The sequence below is a fragment of the Sander vitreus genome, chromosome 17 (genome assembly GCF_031162955.1).
Source record: "Sander vitreus isolate 19-12246 chromosome 17, sanVit1, whole genome shotgun sequence".
Lineage (NCBI taxonomy): Eukaryota > Metazoa > Chordata > Actinopteri > Perciformes > Percidae > Sander > Sander vitreus.
This window is the reverse complement of record NC_135871.1, coordinates 1,595,544-1,619,397: the sequence shown is the minus strand read 5'-3', so window position 1 is coordinate 1,619,397 and position 23,854 is coordinate 1,595,544. Positions and strand designations below refer to the sequence as shown.

At 41.1% G+C, this 23,854-nt stretch overlaps 2 protein-coding genes across 2 annotated transcripts in view; both read left to right on the top strand.

The window, feature by feature from the left end:
- The first annotated feature begins 97 nt into the window (after positions 1–97).
- polr1c (RNA polymerase I and III subunit C) lies at positions 98–15,374 on the top strand. The gene is made up of 9 exons (XM_078273533.1): positions 98–202; positions 3,721–3,792; positions 5,192–5,299; positions 6,501–6,633; positions 8,443–8,574; positions 8,731–8,883; positions 10,299–10,448; positions 13,506–13,622; positions 14,810–15,374. Exons 1-9 carry the CDS (start codon positions 131–133, stop codon positions 14,926–14,928), a joined length of 1,056 nt encoding a protein of 351 aa, XP_078129659.1. The 5' UTR covers positions 98–130; the 3' UTR covers positions 14,929–15,374.
- Positions 15,375–19,581: 4,207 nt separating this feature from the next.
- Positions 19,582–23,854, top strand: part of fbxo28 (F-box protein 28) — a 16,665-nt gene continuing 12,392 nt past the window's right edge. Inside the window, exon 1 of the mRNA XM_078272997.1 lies at positions 19,582–19,784. Coding sequence (XP_078129123.1) covers positions 19,596–19,784 — 189 coding nt within the window. The 5' untranslated portion in view covers positions 19,582–19,595. The remainder of the gene's footprint in view (positions 19,785–23,854) is intronic.

Genomic DNA, 23,854 nt, shown 5'->3' with positions numbered 1-23,854 from the left:
CCGAAGATAAAAAGTGTTCGTCACACTCCACACCGGATGGTGGCGGTACCGCGCCACGGGGTCATGTGACGCAGTTAAAAACGGAGCGGAAGTGTGGGCGGAGCAATGCTATGCAGACTTACATGGCAAAATGGCTGCGACCATGAGCAACGTGGAAGAAATTCGGAGTCGAGTAATACTGGGGGAATTTAATGTGAAGAATGTAAGTCCTTTTTCAAACAATGGTTTGGCGACAACATTAAACGTTAGCTGCAGCGTCGGGGCTCTCTGAGCTGCTGCACGGAGCCGCGCGTGGTACTGTGCGTGGACAGAACAGTCAGTGCTGCGTGCTGTAACAGTTAAAAGAATAACGTTAACTACCGTTTTTATCATCCTGGACCCTATTTTCCTATGTTTTTGTGTCTAAGTTAATGATGGGAACAACAATCTTTGACATTGGTCTGGTATTAAGTAAGACTGGTGCTGTCGGCAGTCAGCGAAACAAGCTAAAGCGTAGCTAAGTTATTAGGCAAATGTGCAGCTCGTATTTACCTTCACAAAAGTGCTCGTTTTGCCGCTGACAGACTCAGATTAATATTCTAAGTGTCTGACAACATTACGGAAAGGATTTCTAAGGAGGTCGACATTTCTGTTAAAGAGTAAGATCCTTTTTTTAAACGTAAAAACATCTGCGAAATCGCTTTCGCTAAACCCACCAGACTCCACAGTAATTTTAGCATCGTAAAACACACTTCATTCAAAGCCGACAGAAACAAAATAAAACTATGAAAAGACGTTTTGGGTCTTTCCAGTTTTCCAACCATTACAACTCTAGTTTTGTTTGAAATAAACATATAGTTTACCGATTTACATGTGAAAATATGTTGGGTCTATACACGCTAAAAGTATTGTTTTTTTAAATGGAGTCTGGTGGGTGTAGCGCTAGCGACCTCAGAGCTGTTTCTGGTTAAAAAGAGCTATCTCTATCTCTGCTATAGAGATAGCTATCTCTATATATGTAGGGATCCGTTCCATAATGTTGACAGACACTTTGAATAATAATTAAGCCTTTCAGTGGCAAAATAAAGCACTTTTAGTGGACTACACTGACGCTGAACATTTGCCCCATAGGGTTACATTGCAGCCCGGTGTGCCAGTTTAGCTGGTGATCATGTTAACTGGTGATATTTGCATAAAATCTGTGAATATTCAACAAGGCCCTGCCTATTTTTAAAGAGCGTTCTGCTCTGCCTCCGCCCCTCGAGTGCCAGTTGACTTGTGGCACAGGTTGAAAGACTGAGTGCTGAGATAGGCCTATACATTCTTCGTATGAGATGGCCCACAATAACAATGATAAATGATCACGTTTGCGCATGACTGACGTGTTTCATTTTTACCCCCAAAATGGAATAAAGTGTTAAGTGGGGTCATGCCTGTTTGTTGTACATCAGTTAGGTTTTGGTATGTGAGGCAAAGATGAACCTACTTCACTGTTTCGAGGCTTGCATTTGCCCATGTTAAATTGTGATAACACCAGTTAACATGGGCGTAGATTTCTCTCATATGTTAACCTGTGTTAACTTAGACTAAAAGTCCAATATATAGATAGAAATCACAGTCATTTCAGCAGTGTCTAGTGTAGTGGTATAGACGACGTAGAAGCTAGTCTGTCAACTTTTTTTGTCCGTGACATCCAAGGTTTGAATCCCAGCTAGATCTCTAGTGCGTTGTTTTTCGTTTTATTTTTTTTCCGTTCATACAGTATGTGTCGTATTTGTGTGGCTAATGCTTAAAGCGACATGTATTACACATAAACTGGTGATGTTCTCAGCGATATCCATTATTTTGTCTCACTTGCAAACACTTTGTGAAAATGTGAGCCTCTGGCACTCGAGGGGCGGAGGCAGAGCAGAATGCTCTTAAAAAGTAGGCAGGGCCTTGTTGAATATTCACTGATTTTATGCAAATATCACCAGTTAACATGATCACCAGCTAAACTGGCACACCGGTCTGTAGCTGCTGGTTACAGCGTTCACGCTTAACACTGGACCAATGTCAAAGATTGGTGTTCCCATCAGTCACTTAGATGCAAAAACATAGGAACATAGGGTCCAGGTTGAACTAACTACAGGATAATACAGGACTTAAAAATGTATATATTTCAATTACCCTATTTATCTAAAACAGCTCGTGGTACCCTTTTCCTCTATCATTTCACACTTTCTACACTGCCTTTTTTTCCATCTGTTCTGTATCTTCCTCTACAGCTGAGAAAGCCTTTATATGTTTAAAGCCCCCTCGGACTGGACTAACCTGGCTGTGAACGTCTGTCCATGTCAGATCTCCACTCTGTCTTCTTATAACAGAACCAACTGTACCTGTCCATAACACCCCTACAACAACATGCTAACACTGTAACCACCACTTCCAATATTGGTACTAATATCCAATAGGGGTGTAAATCACACCTATCACAATACAATAGTATATTAATTCTTTGGACAACGATATAATAGCTGTGTTGGAAACCGGTCCCTCATTCACTCACTATTCCCTATATAATGTTTATTAAATTGTGAATTATATAGGGAACGAACAAACCAGACTTTGGACACTACACTGAAAATATCGTTTCGTCAGTAGCTGTGCCGGTTATTTGTGTGACGGGCAAGCCGGTGTGTCTTAAAGAAGTAGCCACGTACCTGACCTCGGGGGGATCATCCCCGTACATATGGACTAGGGCTGGGCGATATGGAAAAAATCCAATATCACGATATTGTTGACCACATACCTCGATATCAATACTGTAATGATATTGTAGTGTTGACTATTGGTGCTTTCACAAAATATTTACACAATGAGATTTTAGATAAATAATCATCAGTAATGTGGATAAAGGCAAATAATAGAACAGTTACAACAGTCTGGTAAGTTCAGAAAATGACATCACTTTACTGTAATGCAGCCTTTAATACCAGGAAAAGACAACAATTATGTCATATCACGATATTATGATGTCCAAAATCGAAGACAATATCTAGTCTCATATCACGATATCGATATATCGCCCAGCTCTAATATGGAATATGTAACAGTGAAGAGAGAGTCTCTTCACTCAGAGAACCAAGGTTACAATGTAACCATGCACTCCCACACTTAATATGTAAAACAGTTAGACTACAATTTAACTAGAGAGATATGAAAAAAAAAATCAAATATCGCCTTATTTTTGACCAAATACCTCCAATATCGATATTGCGATGTGACTAAGTGGGTAAAGGCAAGTAATAGAACAGCTTCAACAGTCAGAAAATCACATCACTTTACTGTAATGCAGCCTTAAAACCAGGAAAAAACTAAACTTTCACTGTCATTACTTCAATATCCAAAATACGATACCTAGGCGATATCTAGTCTCATATCACGATATCGATATAATAATATATTGCCCAGCCCTATTAAAACAACATATATATATATATATATATATATATATATGTGTGTATATGTATATATATATATATATATATATATATATATATATATGTGTGTGTATATGTATATATATATATATATCCGTTCTTCAAACCTCCCAATGACTGAAAACTCTGGCTGTGAAGCTATAATACCATTGCAAAAAAAATATTGAACAGTTCAAGATAACTTTAATTAGACTATAATGTTTGCAGCCATGTGTCTCCTTTTGTTTTATTGATTGGCTGATTGTTTTTTTGCTTTTAGGTTCATTCATCAGATTTCCCTGGCAACTATCCTGGCTATGATGACACCTGGGATATGCAGAAATTTCAAAAGGTACATTTCTCTCATCATTATTATTTGATAGCTGTCTGTAAAGAATAGGGCTGGATATCGTTCAAAAATATTCAACACCGATACCAATGCCGTGACTTTGATACCGGTTCCTAAAAGAAATTACAAAATTACAGCACAAATCGTATTTATTTTCCAGCTCCGACTACGTGAGCCGTCTCTGTGTATCGTAGTTTTTCCTGCGTGTCTCTACGATGTGTAACGGTAGACAGCCAATCAGACATTATTAGATCTTGATGATGAGATTTACTCCTTAGTTAGTTAGTAGTTTACAGTTCTCATACTTTTATATCGATAACTTCCTCCCATGCATTTGTGGAAATGAGTAGAATAGAAAATACGGTAACACTTTACTTGAAGGAAGGTAAAGGCACTTAACCCCTAGTTGCTCCAGAGGCGTGTTACCTCTGACATATATAGCAATTGTAAGTCGCTTTGGATGGAAGGGTCAGCTAAATGACATGTAATGTAATGACGCTGTCATGAACCCTAACCCTAACTCTAACCTTAACCATAACTTGTTATGACAACAACCGAATGACACTAATTAAAAGAAGCGTTAGGTCATAAACGTTTATGACTTGTTGAATGTAGATACCTTCAAGTGTCAATCTGAGTGTCCAGCAGCTGACACTTAAACACACATTCCCGTACACAACACAGTTCACCGTATAAATAAAATGCATACACAAGAGAGTTAAAAACAGGATAAGAGCAGCATAATTACAACTGTTGCACACAGCCCAGTTCTTATATGGTCTGGTATAGTAGGAGGGGTGGGGGGTGTGGTGGAGATAAAAAGCCTGATGGCTGTGGGGACAAAGGATGTCCTGAACCTCTCTGTCCTACAGTGCAGTGAGAACAGTCGCTCAGTGGAACTGCTCCTCTGTTGAAGAGGGGGTGGTTGGCATCGCCCATTATGGCGTCCAGTTGATGTATTTGCAATTGTTGAAACTAGCAGTGCCTGTTCAAAACGTGCCTTTCCTGAACGGGCCGAGTGCTTGTGGAGCTGTAACAACTCCAAAGTTTACTGAACAATGAATTGCCTCAGAAATGACTGTGTTTAACGATATATGTGTCTGTTTCAGTCAAATTTAAAATTATTTATTCATGCATTACTTTTGCAAACAAATTCAAATGTTGAATAAATCCCAGTCAGAATACGTCTTTTGGTTATATTACTCTTATGTGACCCAGATAATGTCAAACACAGGAACACAGCCTTTGAAGTAACCCTGACAATTGCCATCAACAGCCATACCCCTTAGGAACTAAATTAATTGCGGTTAAACAAATAAACGGCGATTATGTAAAACGATTGCGATTAGACAATTATGTAATAATTGCTCCAGGCCTATAAAGATGTCCTCTCTGTTTGCAGAACTTCAGAATTGACGTAGTGCATCTGGATGAGAGCAGTATGGAGTTTGACATGGTGGGGATCGATGCAGCCATCGCCAACGCCTTCAGAAGGATCTTACTAGCAGAGGTAGCATTTCCATTCAGTTGTATTTTGTCATATGTGTACACCATGTTGACAAAAGATGTTAGAAGTTTATTTTAGCTCTACATACTACTTTTTCTACGCACATTTGTTTTGTAAAAGGCCCTGACACACCCAGCCGACTATGTCGTCGCTTCACGTCGGCCCATGCCATCTTTGTCTTGGTCTGGCTAACCAGACTGTCCCTCTCCCGGGCTGTCATCCATTCTCTCGCGTTCCTACAGCGCTGCAGAGGAAGGTCTGGCTAGTCCACACAGCATCATGGGATGGGAGAGAAATGTGCTCTGGTTTATTGGCATTTCTTCAAATGAATCACAATCATCTTGGGTGGTGCTAAGCGCCGGACGGAGCCACGGTGCCTCTGCTAAATATCCTCAGGAAGGAACTTGTTTTGGTGGAACATGTGTACGTTCAAAAGTAGTTTTAGTCGTGCAACAGAAAACTCAGATTGGACAGATAGTCTAGCAAGCTGTCTGGATTTACCCTGCAGAGATCTGAGGAGCAGTTAACCATAGTCCTCACAAATCCACCAGAAGTTAGAACGCCAACACAAAGAAAGAGGAAGGTAACGGACATCCAGGCAAAATATCCAGCATTGATAGAGCAATCCCGGAAGTGAAACATCGCGGCTATAGACTTCTCATCTGGCTACCAAAGTGCTTTCCTACGATGTGACAAGAGCGTGTCGATGAAACATTTAGTTGTTACATAACTAATTTAGAGGCTGGCCCGGCTGGCTAGTAAGCTAGTTTGCTTGTTAGGGAGCTAATTGTTTAGCTGTACAGAGAGAGAGAGGTCTATTACTGCGCTACTACTACTACTACTATAAGTTTATTAACGTTAGTTTATTTTGTAATGTGTAGGTATGTAGAGATCTTATAAAAGACATGTTGTTAAAATAGATACTACTACACAAGTAGTGATACATACTTAAGAGGGCAAAACTAGATGGCAAAAATAAATATTCCAATCGTGTTTTTAGAAGGAACATTCAAACGTAGCTCACCGTCGGCCCAACGAGGACAGATGGCCGCCTTGGTGTGTCAGGGCCTTTAGTGAATTGTGTATAAAGCCTAATGTGAAGAAATAGTACATTTTTTGCATCAGTTTCTAAGAGAAAGGAGTCTTGGAAGTTTTCATTCCATGCAAATATTTAGTAAGAGCTTTGCCTTATTCTTGGTTGTAGGTGCCCACCATGGCAATAGAGAAGGTGTTTATCTATAACAACACATCCATCGTCCAGGATGAAGTCCTGGCCCACAGATTGGGCCTCGTCCCCATCAGAGCTGACCCTCGCCTGTTTGAGTACAGGAACACTGGTAAAACCACACAGTTAGCCAATCACACACATGACAGTAGACCGCACCGCTCTCATTTACTCTGCTGTAATGGTTCACCTAAAAGGCCTATGAGTAGGTTTGGATAGCATTTTGTTTCCTCATTAAGTATTGAATCTGCTGATCACATCTGAAGCTCTTGTAATCATGGAAGCTAATTACACTGAACAAAATTATAAACGCAACACTTTTGTTTTTTGCCCCCCATTTTTCATGAGCTGAACTCAAATATCTAAGACTTTTTTCTATGTACACAAAAGGCTTATTTCTCTCAAAAATTGTTCACAAATCTGTCTAAATCTGTGTTGGTGAGCACTTCTCCTTTGCCGAGAAAATCCATCCACCTCACAGGTGTGGCATATCAAGATGCTGATTAGACAGCAGGATTATTGCACAGGTGTGACTTAGGCTGGCCACAATAAAAGACCACTCTAAAATGTGTGTTTTGTCACACAGCACAATGCCATAGATGTCCCAAGTTTTGAGGGAGCGTGGAAGTGGCATGCTGACTGCAGGAATGTCCACCCGTGAATTGAATGTCCATTTCTCTACCATAAGCCGTCTCCAAAGGCGTTTCAGAGAATTTGGCAGTACATCCAACCGGCCTCATAACCGCAAGTTTGATAATTGTCATGACATATTTATGACAGGTTATGTTGTCTAGGTTAATGTCAAGTTGTCATTACAAAGACATCGACAGGTTGTACTGTCTTGCTTAATGTCAAGTTGTCATAACACAGTTTTCGTTAATGTCAAGTTTTCATTACAAAGACATCTCGAACTTTGCATAAAAAGTGTCGTAATTTACCAAATGACACTTAATGACAACAGTCATGAACACTCAAAATGACTCTTTCATGTTCATGACCGGTGTCATGTCATAATAATGACAATGTCATGTCAGTCTTATGCACACCCCTTCAAATAAAGTGTTTCCGTCAAATGAGCTGTAGCTTCAAGCTGAACAACAGAATAGATGTGTATGACACAAAGAAATACCAGCTGTAAGCTACAGACTTTTGCACCTTATTTTTCTCTTGCTCCAAAATCTGGAGGCGTTGATTCTGAATTGTTGAGTTGACACATTGGCACATTAACCAGACAACAGACAAGTTTTATTTTGGCTTTTGGTCAAATTACTTGCAGAAATGAACTAATGAGCTACAGATGATATTATCTGCCACTATTGAGCTTAGTGAAGCTGGGTTTGTCTGCCAGAAACTTGATCCAAAATGAAACCGACTCTCGGAACCTTATACTATCATATGAAGAACATTATACTAATATTTAATACAAAGTTCTCAGCTGTCAACGTGGTTAAAAAAAAACAAAAAAAAACTGTGTTTAAGTACAATTTTATTTCAGGTCAGGTAAAAGTGAAATGTAGGAAAATCACAGTCTTTTGAATTCATTTCTTTGGTTTAGATTCCCCAAATCTTGCCAAACATGTCACCAGTATGCCAGTTCTATCATAGCACATTAGTTTTCCATCATTCTTTCCAGCTGCGTTGGAAGCAGACAGACGAGCCTTTTTTTGCTGTGACGCTGTTGCTTTGAGTATGTTTGCGCTCTGATTTTCCACACTCTTTATATATGATGCCAACAATGAAAACTCCAACCAAAGATGCCATATTTGTGTTTATCCTTCCATCAAATGGAAAAATTCAAATATCTTGTGCCTCATTTTATACCTATTTGTCCCAAGCCTGACATGGTAGTGCGTGGGTGCAAGGGTGTAGGATGGAGCACAGTAGAGTTTAAACATGTTCGGTTATGCTTTGTTTATTCCAGGTGAAGAGGCTTCAGAGGAAGAAGGTTCAGAAATAGACACTATTCAACTGCAGCTGAAGATTAAATGCAGCAGGAACCCCAGAGCCAGCAAAGACTCCTCTGACCCACGAGAGCTGTATCAGAACCACATGGGTAGGTCTCAGCTGACGGTAGTGAACAAACAATTGCTGTGTTTGTTTGCAGATACAGAGTTACGAAGCTTAGCCGTGACCAGGGCATGCAAACGAACGAGTGATTGTTGAAAATAATCAGTGAGATCATAAAATGATTTGTGATTATTTATGACAGTTTATTCCAGGGACATAAAGTGGGTCCCCATTGGGAACCAGGCAGACGTGTTTGCAGACGCCGTCATCGGACCAGTACACGATGACATCCTGATAGCTCAGCTCAGGCCAGGACACGAGCTGGACATTATCATGCACTGTGTCAAAGGACTTGGTAAGGAACACGGGCATTTCTATATACATGCTTAATTAGTATGAAGTTTGTTTTTTTATGGCCTATGTGTTTCCAAGAAGTACTTGAGCATGAGAGTTCGTTCTCGACCTGAGATCTCTATATGTGACAAAATAAATCTTAACTCGTGGTTTCTTCCAGAGCTTTGAACATTCAATGATCAAGCTGATTGGATGTTTGTTTCTGTACTTTACAGGGTTTTCATGGGGGTCTTAAAAAGTCTTACGTTTCAAAATCTAAATTTTAGGCCTTAAAAAGTCTTACATTTAATTTGCTGAAGTGTTGTGTTCTAGGTCTTCAATCATTTTAAACAGGTTTTTAATTTTCCTACGTCAAAGTAAGGCTACCTCTAATGCTCATTGAAATGTTTCTTCCTGTGGTGTTGTAGTTCTTTCTGTCGCTAGTCCAAATATAGTTTGCTGTACTACGGCTACATATGAGACCAACATGCAACTTATTTTGCAGCCAATCTAGACACCAGTCCTATAATGCCAATGAGGAAATCGGGGAATTGTTTCAGACGATGTTTCTGGACTCTGACTTTGTCTATTATGTTGTGATATACACTGAACAAAATTATAACCGCATCACTTTTGTTTCCCCCCCCATTTTTGTGTACATTCTATGGGTCCGAAAACCAGTCAGTATCTGGTGTTAGGGTTCATCTCTCGCTCTCGCTCTCTCTTGACCTGACTGTAGTTCTAGTGGGCTGGATATATAATTAGTTGCATCTAAATATGAATGTGGATAACGTTAGTGATAGATGCTTGCTACAGTTACACAAAAACACGTTTTATTTCTCTGATGCGAGTGCTCACATTCGATGGCATCTGGCACTTTGGAGAGGTGTTCTCTTCACTGATGAACCCTAACACCAGATACTGACTGGTTTTCGGACCCCCCAATACAGTTAAACTGCACATTTTAGAGTGGCCTTTTATTGTGGCCAGCCTAAGTCACACCTGTGCAATAATCCTGCTGTCTAATCAGCATCTTGATATGCCACACCTGTGAGGTGGATGGATTATCTCGGCAAAGGAGAAGTGCTCCCTAACAGATTTAGACAGATTTTTGAACAATTTTTGAGAGAAAAAGGTCTTTTGTGTACATAGAAAAAGTCTTAGATCTTTGAGTTCAGCTCATGAAAAATGGGGGCAAAAACAAAAGTGTTGTGGTTATAATTTTGTTCAGTATAGGTCTTAAATCTCATTCTTAAATTTGACTTTGTGAAACCTGTAGAAACCCTGAGTTTAAATATCTGTGGCAGTTATACAGCTCATCTCAGAGGGAAACCTTACGCTTTCATAGGCTTCCTGCTTCGACACAGCCTACATACTGCATGTTATCCGTCCAGACACCCCAATATGTTCTGATACGCAAGTGTTTTCTCTGTTCAGGTAAAGACCATGCTAAGTTCTCTCCGGTGGCCACAGCCAGCTACCGCCTCCTCCCAGAGATCACCCTGCTGGAGCCCGTGGAGGGAGAGAAGGCCGAGCGCCTAAAACGCTGCTTCTCACGAGGAGTTATAGACATAGAAGATGTTAATGGTAAGACAGAACTAACCTCAAGAATCTGAAATTCTGTGAGCATGCAGCACATTTCCACTGTAGCAGCCGGTAGATGTTTCTTTCATCTACTGTAGGAGGCCCAGGTATAATAAGTAGGACTGGGACCATATGCTTTTGTCCTGATTCGATTCTTTCACGATACACCGGTGCTGATTTGATTTGTATTGCGGTTTTCAGTTATTGTGATTCAAAAGTATTTTGTAGATTTTCTTTTCCTTCTTTCAGAAAAACAAAAGTTAAATAATCCACTGCTAGAGACAATATATCATGAGACATTTCTAAAAACTCTTTCTAAGAAGAATGCACATCACATGTCGGTCTGACATTTATTTCATCTGTAAAGAACATAACATGGATTCTCTGCATTTTCTGCTTTTGCCCTGTTTTGATGGAGACAGATATGAAGTAGTCTCTGTCAGCGGTACGGTATAAACAGAAACTATTTAAAATACAAAAAATAAACACCGATTCTAGGGAAAAGAATCGATTTTAAAAAAACGTCACAAGGGGTGACCTCTAGCTCCCCCAGTAGAGCGTGCGCCCCATGTAGACTGAGTCCTTGGCAGCGGCCCGGGTTCGAATCCGTCCCATGGCCCTTTGCTGCGTGTCGTCCCCCCTCTCTCTCCCCTGTCCTCTTCAAGCTGTCCTATTGATTAAAGGCCATACAAGCTAGAGGTGTGTGGGGGGGAATTGATACAGCAAAGTCGCGATATTTTCCATGGCAATACGGTATCGATACACGGACGCCAAGAATCGTTCTCTTATTACCGTGTTGGTCCGAATATAAGACTGAAAGAGTGGGCTTGTCTTAAAATCGGGGTCTAGACTTTCAGCTGTTCATGTCTTAGAACGTGAGGGACATCACCTGTTTCAACAGCCAATAGAGAAGTCAGCTACAAACTAGAAATAAAATGATCCATAATCCATTTCATTTTAATGTTACAAACAGCTGGTCGAAAAAGTTTTAGACGGAGCCTCAACGAGCGCCCGAAAGCACGGTAACGTTATACGGTGGAGAAGAGAGACTGAAGACAGAGAGCACCCAGCAGCTTTAGAACTAGAGGCCGACCGATATATCGGCTGATATCAGGCATTTTCCAAACTATCGGTATCTGCATTTATAATGGCCGATAAATGAATATTTAAACAATAAAATAAAAACGGATGAAACCCCTTCAACCATGTTGGGAGTGTTGGCGTTGTATAGTCTGTCGACCAGAGGGCTCTACAACCTCCCTGTTGGTAACACTCGTGTTTAACCCTTTAACTTTCATTTCTTAAGTTTGTATTTTTATACATTTTATTTATCAGAACTTTAATATATTTTGATGTTCCTCTGTTCTGTTAATAAAACAAACAAGTTTATTTTTAAACTGTATTATCATATTATTTTAGTGAGGACTCATAAATAACTACAAATAACTGTTTTGTTACGCATTTCTGGATTTATATTATATTAGGGCTGTCAATCGATTAAAATATTTAATCTAATTAATTACATACTCTGTGATTAATTAAATCGAAATTAATAACATACATAATTAACGGTGCCTGAATCGATACTTTTTAAGAAAGTAAAAAAAGAAAAGAAAAAAAAAAGGGTACTAAACAACAGTTGGTGACATTAAAGAACGGCTTGTTTATTGCTAAGGCCATATGGTCAAAATTAAATGATTTAATAATAATGTATAACAATAACAGTCAGTTATTTCACTAGTAAATTGCTGTTGAACGACAAAAACAACCACCAGATAGGAAAAGGACATTTACAAAAACTTCAAATGCACCACGAGGCTGTAGTTTACCAGTTTCATTGAACGCAGCGTCTGTGTTGTTTCTCCGACGGCAGCTGCAGATTGTTACACCCTGGTGTTGAATCCTCTACAGTGAAACACAGTCACACTTTACACCATTTAGTGTTAGCTGTCAGCATTGTAACCGTGTTTAATCCAGCTACTAGCTAGCGGTAGGCTAACGTTAGCTGCTGTTGAGTATAGTGTTAACTAGCTAGCGGTAGGCTAACGTTAGCTGCTGTTGAGTATAGTGTTAACTAGCTAGCGGTAGGCTAACGTTAGCTGCTGTTGAGTATAGTGTTAACTAGCTAGCGGTAGGCTAACGTTAGCTGCTGTTGAGTATAGTGTTAACTAGCTAGCGGTAGGCTAACGTTAGCTGCTGTCGAGTATAGTGTTAACTAGCTAGCGGTAGGCTAACGTTAGCTGCTGTTGAGTATAGTGTTAACTAGCGTCACGTGCAGCGGGGTTTGTGTTTCCTGTATCGTCTGTTTCAGAGCATCAGAGAGAAGAGCAGACATATCAGTGGCACCAGATTTTCGTCTGTATGCAAACGTCAATATGGAATGGATTAATCTGCGTTATTTTTTTTAACGCGTTATTTTTTCTCAGATTAATTAATCGAAATTAACGCGTTATTTTGACAGCCCTAATATATATATCGGCCGATATATCGGAATATCGGATTTTTAAATCGCCAAATATTTGTTTCGATATTGGCCTTAAAAATCCTTTATCGGTCGGGCTCTAGTTAGAACAAAGCAGTGAATCAGTGAAATAAAACGTGTTTTCGTGTAACTGTAGCAAGCATCTATCACTAACGTTATCCACATTCATATTTAGACGCAACGAATGATATATCCAGCTACCAAAAGCCTGGAAGTCGGAAGTTAGAACGGAAGTACAACGAGGCGTTGTCATGGAGATGTTACACCGTCTAAACATGCAAACGGTATGATATCGTATTGTGAGGCCTCGGGTGATTCCCACCTCTAATAAAAGCCCCCAAAAAATCTTAAAAATTAAAAATAAACGTAAAAACAAATCACGGTACGTACGTTTTTCGATTTCCTCCCCACCCCTAATAAGAAGGAAGCCTTCAGTGACTTGTGAAATGTAGAAAAAATGGGTAATGCTCCAGTTAAAATAATACATGGGATAGCGGTCTGTAGTGAGTCCCTAAAGTCTGTCATCATCTGTCTTGTTGTGTCTCTCTTCTCCCCCACCCCCCCCCCTCACCCCCCAGGGAAAAAGGTTGCCAAAGTAGTGAACAGTCGCTTGGATACATGCAGCAGGGAAGTCCTCCGACACGATGATCTGAAGAATGTGGTGAAGATCGGAAGACTGCGAGACCATTTCATCTGTAAGTTCATTTACCAAACTGCAATTCAACAAGTCAGAAGTCATTTTATATGGAATGCCATTTTATTTAATATTAAAGCTATAGTGCGTAGTTTCTGTCACCCCCATGAGGAATTCTAAGTAATGACAACAACACTGTCGCATCCACATGATACAAGCCTTCCGTTATCGTGCACGCCCATCCCCCCCTCCACCACGCAGTTGCTAAAACATATGGACTCTTCAGAAGCAGACTTTGTCAGGCAAATGTGTCATATTACAGACTGATCTCATGAAGTGGCGTATGTATGACACGCCAATTCGTATGCCATTATTGGCGTGTTATAAAGATGCATACTCGCTTTTTAGCGTGTTTATCAACGCCGTTTGGCCTCCATTGACTAACATTACTGTGCGATTGCGTGTGAATTTATGCCGTAGCGAATAGTATGAAAGGGCGAAAATCCGCATAGGGAGGTCGGGGGGGAGGATGGGTCAAACACAAGACTTTCACCCAGGAGACCGGGGGTCGTGTCCCGCGTGTCACATTTCCTAAACCCAACCGTAGCTTTCTTCTCACGATAACACGCCAAGTGGCGTGTATGTTTACGTCCGCTGTTTACAGCGTATACATACACGCGGATAGCTCAAAATGCGTACATATAACACGCCACTGGGCTTAAGAAAGTGGGTGTGTAGGTTTAGGCGAAGTGATGATGTCATGTTGTCAGAAGAGGTCATTATCGTCACTCGAGTTTCTGCGCGGGAAAGTCACCGGACGCCACAATCTTCTGAACATAGTCACACTGAGAAATCCAGAGAGAGTTGTGTGGAGCTGATAGTCTTAGTTAGCTTTGTAGCAACTCATCTGGCAATGGCTTGAATGGAACGGACGTTAATTAATATCAAAAAGTTACGCCAGTGACATCACTGATTGAGGAATTTTAAACAGGAATGTGGGCGAGGCGTTTCAGGCAGTTGAGAAAAAAGTGCTGTCTGTAGGAGAGAACTCCCTTTGGAGTGAAATGTGTTTTTTTATTTTTTTTATTTTATACATCTATTACATACACCAGAACTATATAACACACTAAAAGGCAGGGAAAACCCCCCAAAAACATAATAGGGGCTCTTTTATTCATCTCCATACAGCAGTTTGCATCACTGTAGTTATCCTGTATTTCAGTTGATGGATCTCTTCCTCTCATACAGTTACTGTGGAGTCGACTGGCATCCTGGCTCCAGATGTTCTGGTCACAGAGGCCATCAAAGTCCTCATGACCAAGTGTCAGAGGTTTCTCAATGAACTGGACTCTACCGACATAGAGTGACGTGACGACTGAGCATGCTCAGAACCACCACAGAGGATCTGATGTTGACATATTCCACAGTATGGTTGATACTGTGCTCCCAATGGCTCTGTTGAAACTTAGAAAACCTAAACTGGATTTTTTAAGAAGCAGATTTTGTCATGGTGGTCAGACTTGCTTGTAAGTATGTATATACTGCTGTCTCTAGTATTTTGTATACCACTCTTGATTTTCTTCAAATAAACATACTGAATCTGATAAACAACATCACCAATCATATCTACATGTCCTGATGTACAGTACAATGGAATTCTCCTCATTACAGGATGACCAGTTCATATATTTTTAGATATAAAATTAATAAAGACTGCTTCATTATCATAAGTTCATACATACCTGATTACTCTATATCAGTGTGTCAGATGTTTATCAATAAAGCATCACTGATGCAGCGTCATTAATTCTAATATTCCATAGAAAGCATTTTCCTATCATGTCATATTTTATTTTTGCCAGCACATGTATATATGTACACACAGTATATTCTACTTGATTTGATGTATTAAAGGGTAACTACCATTTTTATTAACCAAGGGGCTGTTTCAGGAAGGAGGTTTAACAAACTCTGATGCTACGTTTACTCGTGGCCGCTATTTTCATAAACGGACATCAACCTCTCCGTTTTTAAAAATAACATCATGCACAGCTGTCAGTTTTCAGAAAAGTGTTTGTTTACATGTACCCGTGTATATATGCCGCCAAGAGCACCCAAACCTGTAGGTGGCGGTGTAACGAGAAGCTCAAGCCCAGGTTAGCCAATCAGAATCCCGAAAAATAGCAACAACAGCAACGAATCACTTCCTCTTTCTCTCTCTGGGCTGCCTAAACCTCCGTTTGTCTCAGTTTAAATGTAAACAAAGTTTTCCGAAATCTCCCACTCTGCCCGGAGGTTTTAGAAAGACTCGCTTTCAGAGGTGAATTCTCTGTTTGCGTGTAAACAAAGGGCACAACGAAGGGACATGTCTCCGTTTTCAAAAATAACCACGTACATGTGAACAGGGCCTGAGTCTAACCCTGAACTCTGAGTAGATTTACCCTGAGATGGAAACTCTGAGTTTTCGGTTCCAGAACAGCTGATTTGAGTTGGTTCAATCAACTCAGAGTAGGTTCACTCACTCACCCACTATAAAAAGGCAGTAGGAATGGAGTCATGATACTACGATTCACCATGGCAACAACCACAAACAAACTGGTTGGCGGAAATACTCATGCGCACATACAGCGAGTTTGAACATGCATTTAGTTACAGCAGCTGCTGCAAAAGAGAGGGAATTTGCGTGGGAGAAAATTGCTGCTAGAGTAAATACATAAGATCCAATAGAGTGAATTAATATATTTAATCATAAGTATAATATTTCTGGTGAAATGGCAATCAACCTATAATCTAGTTCATTTAGGTGCAATCCTGTGGGTGAATAAGTCCCCTCCTTTTTTAAGATTATTTTTTGGGGCTTTTCCCTTTATTTGAAAGTGGATAGATATGAAAGGGGAGAGAGACGGGGGATGACACACAGCAAAGGGCAACAGGTCGGAGTCAAACCCTGCGCCGCTGCAGGACTCAGCCTACATGGGACGAACGCTCTTACTGGGTGAGCTAGAGGCCGCCCCAGTCCTACTAATCCCATTCTGAGGCTGCAGCTCCATCATTAACAGAGTTATAATTCATAATCTTTTATTTCAAAGGGTTTACATCATTCACCTGCAATCCTGTGGAACTCCTTTTTAATGGCTCTTACTGGTTTGTGTCCAGGGAACACTACAAAAACGTTTAAAAAACGTTTCTCTGACGGCGCTTTGCTATACAGTGGCCTTAACAAAAAACATAATGAGACACAAAGAATGTGCTGGGATGTAGAGCATGTCCACGATGGGTGACGTTAGTGATATGAGGACGGATGAGGTTATGGAGGATACATAACTGATAGACTGGGAAGAAAAACCATACCGCTCAAATAGGTAGTTATCTGGAAATGAAAATGCATCTATAGTCGGTCCTCAATATCATCTCAGACGTATGTTTAACTAATGAAGTAATCCAGCTTCTTCATCAACGGGCTCGTCGACACAAGGACATGCCAGGTTAGAGAAAAAAAACCTTTTATAGTCTGCCTAACACAGTTAATAAACCAACACGTTGTTTTATTCATGCAGATAACAAATGGTCTAAAATGCGCCTGATACAGACTGAATGAATGAATGAGGAAATGAAAGAGTGCTGTGTCAGATGGAGAAAACCTGCCCCAACCAGGTTAGGTTCACAGACTCAGTTACCATTAGTAACTGACTCTGAGGTGAAGTTACCTCTCTTTCTGAAACGGCCTGGAGTTACCCCCCTCTCTCTCAGGTTTGATTAACCTTCCTATCTGGAATGGGTCGTGGGAGCAGCAGCTCCAGCAAGGGGACCCCTTAACTTCCCTTTCCCGATCCACATTAGGCAGCTCTGACTCCCCAGTCGTGGAGATATTATCTCTCCACCTAGTCCTGGGTCTTCCCCGAGACCTCCTCCCAGCTGGATGTGCCTGGAACACCTCCCTAGGGAGGTGCCCAGGGGGCATAATTACCAGGTGCCCAAACCACCTAAACTATAAGTGATTCTCTTGGGTTTCCAACGATATTTGGGAGATAGGCTCAATGAGTGAGACGGCAGCAGCAGCAGCTTATTTGTAAAGCTACACACAACATCTGTAGAGGAGATAGTACATGTGCACTTATCAGTAGTGAGTGTTCAAATTATATCTATTGGTCTCATCTTTAAACTATCTTGTCCATAAAGACAAACTGGAAAAAGACCTAAGGAAATCTCACGTTTTTCAATGAACTGACATCAAAACAAATTATGCAACTGTGTCATTAGGGCCTGAGCGCCGACGGCGGCAAAACCCTATTGAAACTGAAGGAATTCTTTTTTTCACGGCAAATGAATTGGCTTTTTGAGGGGCTTAAACATACTCACAAACTCACCAGAATTCGCATCAAGTCTGGTGAAAATTTACGTATTTTAAGGGTTTCGGGAATAGACGCACAAAAATGGCTCGCTAGCGCCCCCTACAAAGTTAAATAAATTGAGCCCCTGCAGTGCGTTTAACGTAGACTAACATATGTAGCATGTCAAGACGTACAAAAAAACGTCATTGGAGCCATACCCTTAACGCAACAGGAAGTCCGCCATTTTGAATTGAAAGTTCGAAATTAGTGCGATTTTTGTCCATTTCCACATGTCGTACTTTAATGAACTCCTCCTAGAGATTTCATCTGATCGACTTCAAATTTGGTCTGTTTCATCTTAAGAAGTTAAAGATGAAAAGTTATTAAAAGAATTGTAAGTTATAGAGGACCAACTTCCTGTAGGGGGCCATTGAAACAGGAATGGAAACTCAAGTGTAGATTGCTCAATCAGCTAAAAAAATTTCAGGATTCATAAGAGATCAACCCTGAGGACATCTATAGACAGATATTTACTCAAAGTCATAGTGGCAACAGGAAGTAGACCTAAAAGTCAAGGTGCTATACTTTAACGAACTTCTCTGAGAGATTTCATCCAATCAACTTCAAATTCGGTCTGTGTCATCTAAAGACCTTAACGATGAAAAGTTATTAAAAGCAAAACTTTTTGTCCAACGGTGTGGGCGTGGCGGCCATTTTGGGCATTTATTGATGAACAAAGAAGTTGTTGTAACATGAGTGTACGTTGTCATATCTGCCCAACATTTCTCACGATTGACAAGAGTCCAGGCCTGAGGACATCTACAGGCCAAAATTGACTTTTGGTCATAGCCAAAACTGTTCCCGAACCCCGTGGGGAGGAGGGCCACAACATCATGGCCACCAACAAAACTCAGCAAAGATTGTTCTTGCTCGAGCTGTAACTTCTGGATATTCAGCAGCGTTGCCACAACGGACCGAATGGCTTCGCTCGCATCTTTCTCCACCGCCATTACGGCACTACAACTCAAACTAGCACACAACCTCAACGTCATCGTTCTCAGCCACTCCCTCTGTTCACTGATTGGAGCGGTAAAGAGTTGACCGGAGAAAACCCAAGAATATAACGCAAACCCAGACGTAGTACTGAAGGACAATGAAAATTTAACGGAAGTAGGCTACGTAAGAGGGCGGAGCCAGGCTAACACATTTCTTCTCTCGTGATTAAAATGACCACACATAACTAATATAGGCCTATGTACTTTGATGAAGAACACACGTTATTGCGAGTAACATATGTGCTATGATTAAAATAGGTGTTTTGTCACTGCTCAAATATGCAATGTTTGATTCAAAATCTGGGAAACTTTCTTGCAGCTTTTATCAGCAAGGACGAAGGACAGAGCTCTAGGACTCTGTTCATTAAAAATATATATACTTGCTAAACGTATACGTTTAGTAAGTATATCTTTACAACAGATCTGTTGTTCTCAGTAACTATTCCAAGTACACATTATGTAATGCTCAATTGGATGTATACTGAAAAAAAACACATAAGCTTATAGTTTTCTCTTTCTTTTTCTGGGAACTTTCATTTTTATATCACTTTTTTTTTTTTTCCACTTTAGTTTCTTTTCTTTTTTTCCCACTTGGCATGCTAGCTTCTCTATGCAGCGTCACTTCCGTCTCCTCCTTAGCAAAGCAAGATGGCGGCCGTCGTAGAGAGAGTTGATGGATGTGTTGGGTCCTTGGACTCGGACGCGGTGTCACCGAGACAGTCCAGCCCTCCACCGGACCAGCCGCACCAGAACAACCCGCTGTTAGGACTGCCCATTGTGGCCATCGATGCCATTCTGAATTTTCTGACCTACGACGAAATCAGCCTGCTGCGCTCGGTAAGACCAAAAAACAAGCCACCTACAAGGTGAACAAAGCTAATGCTAGCCACATGCACGTATCTTTGGTTACTAGTTATGTAAATTATTCGCAGAAATAATTGTATAAATTGTTTAGACCCTGTGTTTAATGTCTGTGCAGCCGTCAATTGCAGCCGTGGCCCGCAGTGCTCACTGCGCTGTTAGCTAATGAGCAGGGCAGCCTAGCTAAGCAGACACCGGAGTAACGTTACACCACAGACACACAAACACGCCACAAGATGAATGTTGATGCTGAACCCACCTGTTAGATCCTGGGTGTGACGTTGTAGATATCCCTGCAGTTCACACGTCATGCCTTTTGGATTTGTACTTTAGTGAGGTTAGCTGGAAATCATTCACTGGTCAGTTTCCTGTGCTTTTCACTGCAGCTCTCTCAACAGTCCCTTTACCTAATTCTGCTAACGTTACATGCATAGTTAGCTAGTTACATGCATGGAGGTTTTTGCAGGGCGTTATATAAGGGCACGTGGACTTTGTTGTATCCGTTGTGTTCTTTATTAGCGTTTTGCTATGCAAAATGTTCAGCCTCAACTAATATGGGGTGGCAGTAGCCCAGTAGGGAGTTGTGCTGGTTCAAGTCCCAATACGGACCAAAGTATGGTGGTGGACTTGTAGATGGAGAGGTGCCAGTTCACCTCCTGGGCACTGCTAAGGTGCTCTTGAGCAAGGCACCGAACCCCCAACTGCTCAGGGCGCCTTTCCATGGGCAGCTCCCTCACTCTGACATCTCTCCATTAGTGCATGTATAGGTACTGAGCATGTGTGTGTAATTCAGGCCTGTGTGTAATGTGTATACTAATAACAACCGAGTGAAAACATTGTCAATTATAAATATAGTATAAATTATTAATATATGTGTTGCATGGGCAGATTAAGCAAATGAGCTCCTGGGCATTGACAGGCTCCAACCTCATCCATGATTGTTTGCAGGTGTACTGAAACTGATTAAGTTTTGTTGTCGGTTGAAGCGGTTTTGTCTCCTGTCTAAATCCTGTCCTGGCTGCCACAGCAGATCCACACTGACACTCTTCTTTACAGATATCCCAACAAACTATATCAGATGATAATAGAAAAATAAAGGAGACAAATGCTCATTTTCACAGTCACGCTTGTATTTTGGGTTTCTACTAGGACATTCAATTCAGTTTCAATTCAATTTTATTTATAGTGTCAAATCATAACAGGAATTATATCAGGACACTTTACAGACAGAGTAGGTCTAGACCACACTCTATAATTTACAAGGACCCAACAATTCCAGTGATTCCCCCAAGAGCATGAATGAATGCGTAAGTGCGACAGTGGCGAGGAAAAACTCCCTTTTAGGAAGAAACCTGGGACAGACCCAGGCTCTTGGTAGGCGGTGTCTGACGGTGCCGGTTGGGGGGTATGATGAGCAATGGCAATAATAGTCACAATAAAGATATTGTAATAGTTATAATAGTTCATGGTGTCGTAGAGCACAGCAGGGCGTAACAGGGCGTGGCAGGGCGTTGGCCGGACATAGCAAGTCGAAGCCGGGCATTGCAGTGCGTAGCAGGGTGTAATAGGGCACAGCAGGGCGTAGGGCAGGACCACGGCGACAGCTGCCACCATGATGTAGATGCCGTCATGATCCAAGATGATGATGCTGGGCGGAAAAAGAACACAAGGACTCCGGGGAATAAGCTCCCCGGAGCTTTGTTAGTAACAAGCATTTCTGTGACACAAATACACACAGATGGAAAGAGAGAGGAGAGAGAATGAGCTTCGTGTGTGCAAGGAGGTACCCCGGTAGTCTAAAACTATAACCGCATAACTAAGAGCTGCAGAGAAGGGGAGATAGGGAGGCTGTGTTCCGTGATTGTGGCTACACACCTTCCCCCGCCGGTTTAGGCTAACGCTGCGACTCATTACTCCCTAAGTATATGTAAGCTTTCTATGAAGAGAAGCCGAGATAGGGAGGCAGTGTGTCATGACTGTGGCTACACACCCATCCTCGCCGGTCTAGGCGAACGCTGCAACTCCTCACTCCCTAACTATAAGCTTTATCGAAGAGGAGAGTTTTAAAGTTTACTCTTGAAGGTGGTGACGGTGTCTGCCTCCCGAACCCAGACTGGGATCTGGTTCCACAGGAGAGGAGCCTGATAGCTAAATGCTCTCGCTCCCATTCTACTTTTAGAGACTCTAGGAACCACAAGTAACTCTGCATTCTGGGAGCGCAGTGCTCTAGTGGGACAATAAGGTACTATGAGCTCTTTAAGATATGATGGTGCCTGACCATTTAGAGCTTTGTAGGTCAGGAGAAGGATTTTAAATTCAATCCTGGATTTTACAGGAAGCCAATGCAGAGAAGCTAACACAGGAGAAATATGATCTCCCCTCTTAGTTCTTGTCAGAACACACGCTGCAGCATTCTGGATCAGCTGGAGAGTCTTAAGGGTATTGTTTGAGCATCCTGATAATAGGGAGTTACAATAGTCCAGCCTGGAAGTAACAAATGCATGTACTAGTTTTTCAGCATCGTTTTGAGACAGGATGTTCCTAATTTTGGCAATGTTACGAAGGTGAAAAAAGGCTGTTCTTGAGGTTTGTTTTAAGTGGGCGTTAAATGATATATCCTGATCAAAAATAACTCCTAGATTTCTGACAGTAGTGCTGGAGGCCAGGGCAATGCCATCTAGAGTAATTATATCTTGGGATAATGATGTTCGGAGGTGTTTAGGGCCCAGCACAATAACTTCAGTTTTGTTTGAGTTTAACATCAGGAAATTGTAGGTCATCCATGATTTGATATCTCTAATGCATACTTGAAGTTTGGCTAACTGACTGGTTTCGTCTGGCTTGATTGATAAGTATAATTGGGTGTCATCTGCATAACAGTGAAAATTAATTGAGTGTTTCCTAATAATATTGCCTAGAGGAAGCATATACAAGGAGAAAAGAATTGGTCCGAGCACCGAGCCTTGAGGAACGCTATGGCTAACTTTAGCGTACCTGGAGGATTTATCGTTGATATTGACAAATTGAGATCGATCAGAGAAATAGGACTTAAACCAGCTTAGTGCGATTCCTTTAATGCCAACTAAATGTTCCAGTCTCTGTAAAAGGATGTTATGGTCAATAGTGTCGAATGCAGTACTAATACCTAATAAGACAAGTATGGAGACAAGTCCTTTGTCAGCAGCAGTTAGAAGGTCGTTAGTAATTTTCACCAGTGCCGTCTCTGTGCTATGATGCTTTCTAAATCCTGACTGAAAGTCCTCAGACTATTCCTACGTAAAAAGTCACATAACTGATTAGCGACTACTTTCTCAAAGATCTTGGAGAGAAAGGGAAGGTTAGATATAAGTCTATAGTTGGCTAAGACCTCAGGATCGAGGGTGGGTTTTTTCAGAAGAGGTTTTATCACAGCTACTTTAAATGACTGCGGTACATAACCTGTTAATAAAGACATATTGATCATATCTAGTAACGAAGTGTTAACCACAGATAACACTTCTTTAAGTAGCCTCGTTGGGATGGGGTCTAATAGACAGGTAGATGGCTTAGCTGAAAAGACCTTTAGCATTAATTGTTGAAGGTCTATAGGAAAAAAGCAGTCTAAGTATATGTCAGGTCCTGTCGTTCTTTCTAGCACTCCTGCATTCAAAAGTGAACCGTTTAGAAGTTAAGGGCAAAAGGTGATGAATTCCGTCCCTAATTGTTATAATTTTATCATTTAAGAAGCTCATGAAGTCGTCACTACTCAGAGCTATAGGAATAGATGTCTCAGCAGAGCTGTGGCTGTCAGTCAGCCTGGCTACAGTGCTGAAAAGAAACCTTGGGTTGTTCTTATTTTCTTCCATTAGTGATGAGTAAAAGGCCTATCTGGCATTTCAGAGGGCCTTCCTATAGGTTTTCAGACTGTCTTGCCAATCTCAACGAGATTCTTCCGAGAGTTTGGTGGAACGCCATTTACTTTCAAGTTTTCGTGAGATTTGTTTTAATTTGCGAGTTTGGGAGTTATACCAAGGTGTTAGTTTCCTTTGCTTCATCATCTTCTTTTT

Bases quoted from the DNA above. Each gene is read 5' to 3' on its own strand.
- polr1c (XM_078273533.1), top strand. From the start codon at position 131: ATGGCTGCGACCATGAGCAACGTGGAAGAAATTCGGAGTCGAGTAATA. The intron at 5,300-6,500 runs GTAGCATTTCCA...TCTTGGTTGTAG, and splicing joins GAAGGATCTTACTAGCAGAG to GTGCCCACCATGGCAATAGA. The intron at 8,884-10,298 runs GTAAGGAACACG...TTCTCTGTTCAG, and splicing joins GCACTGTGTCAAAGGACTTG to GTAAAGACCATGCTAAGTTC.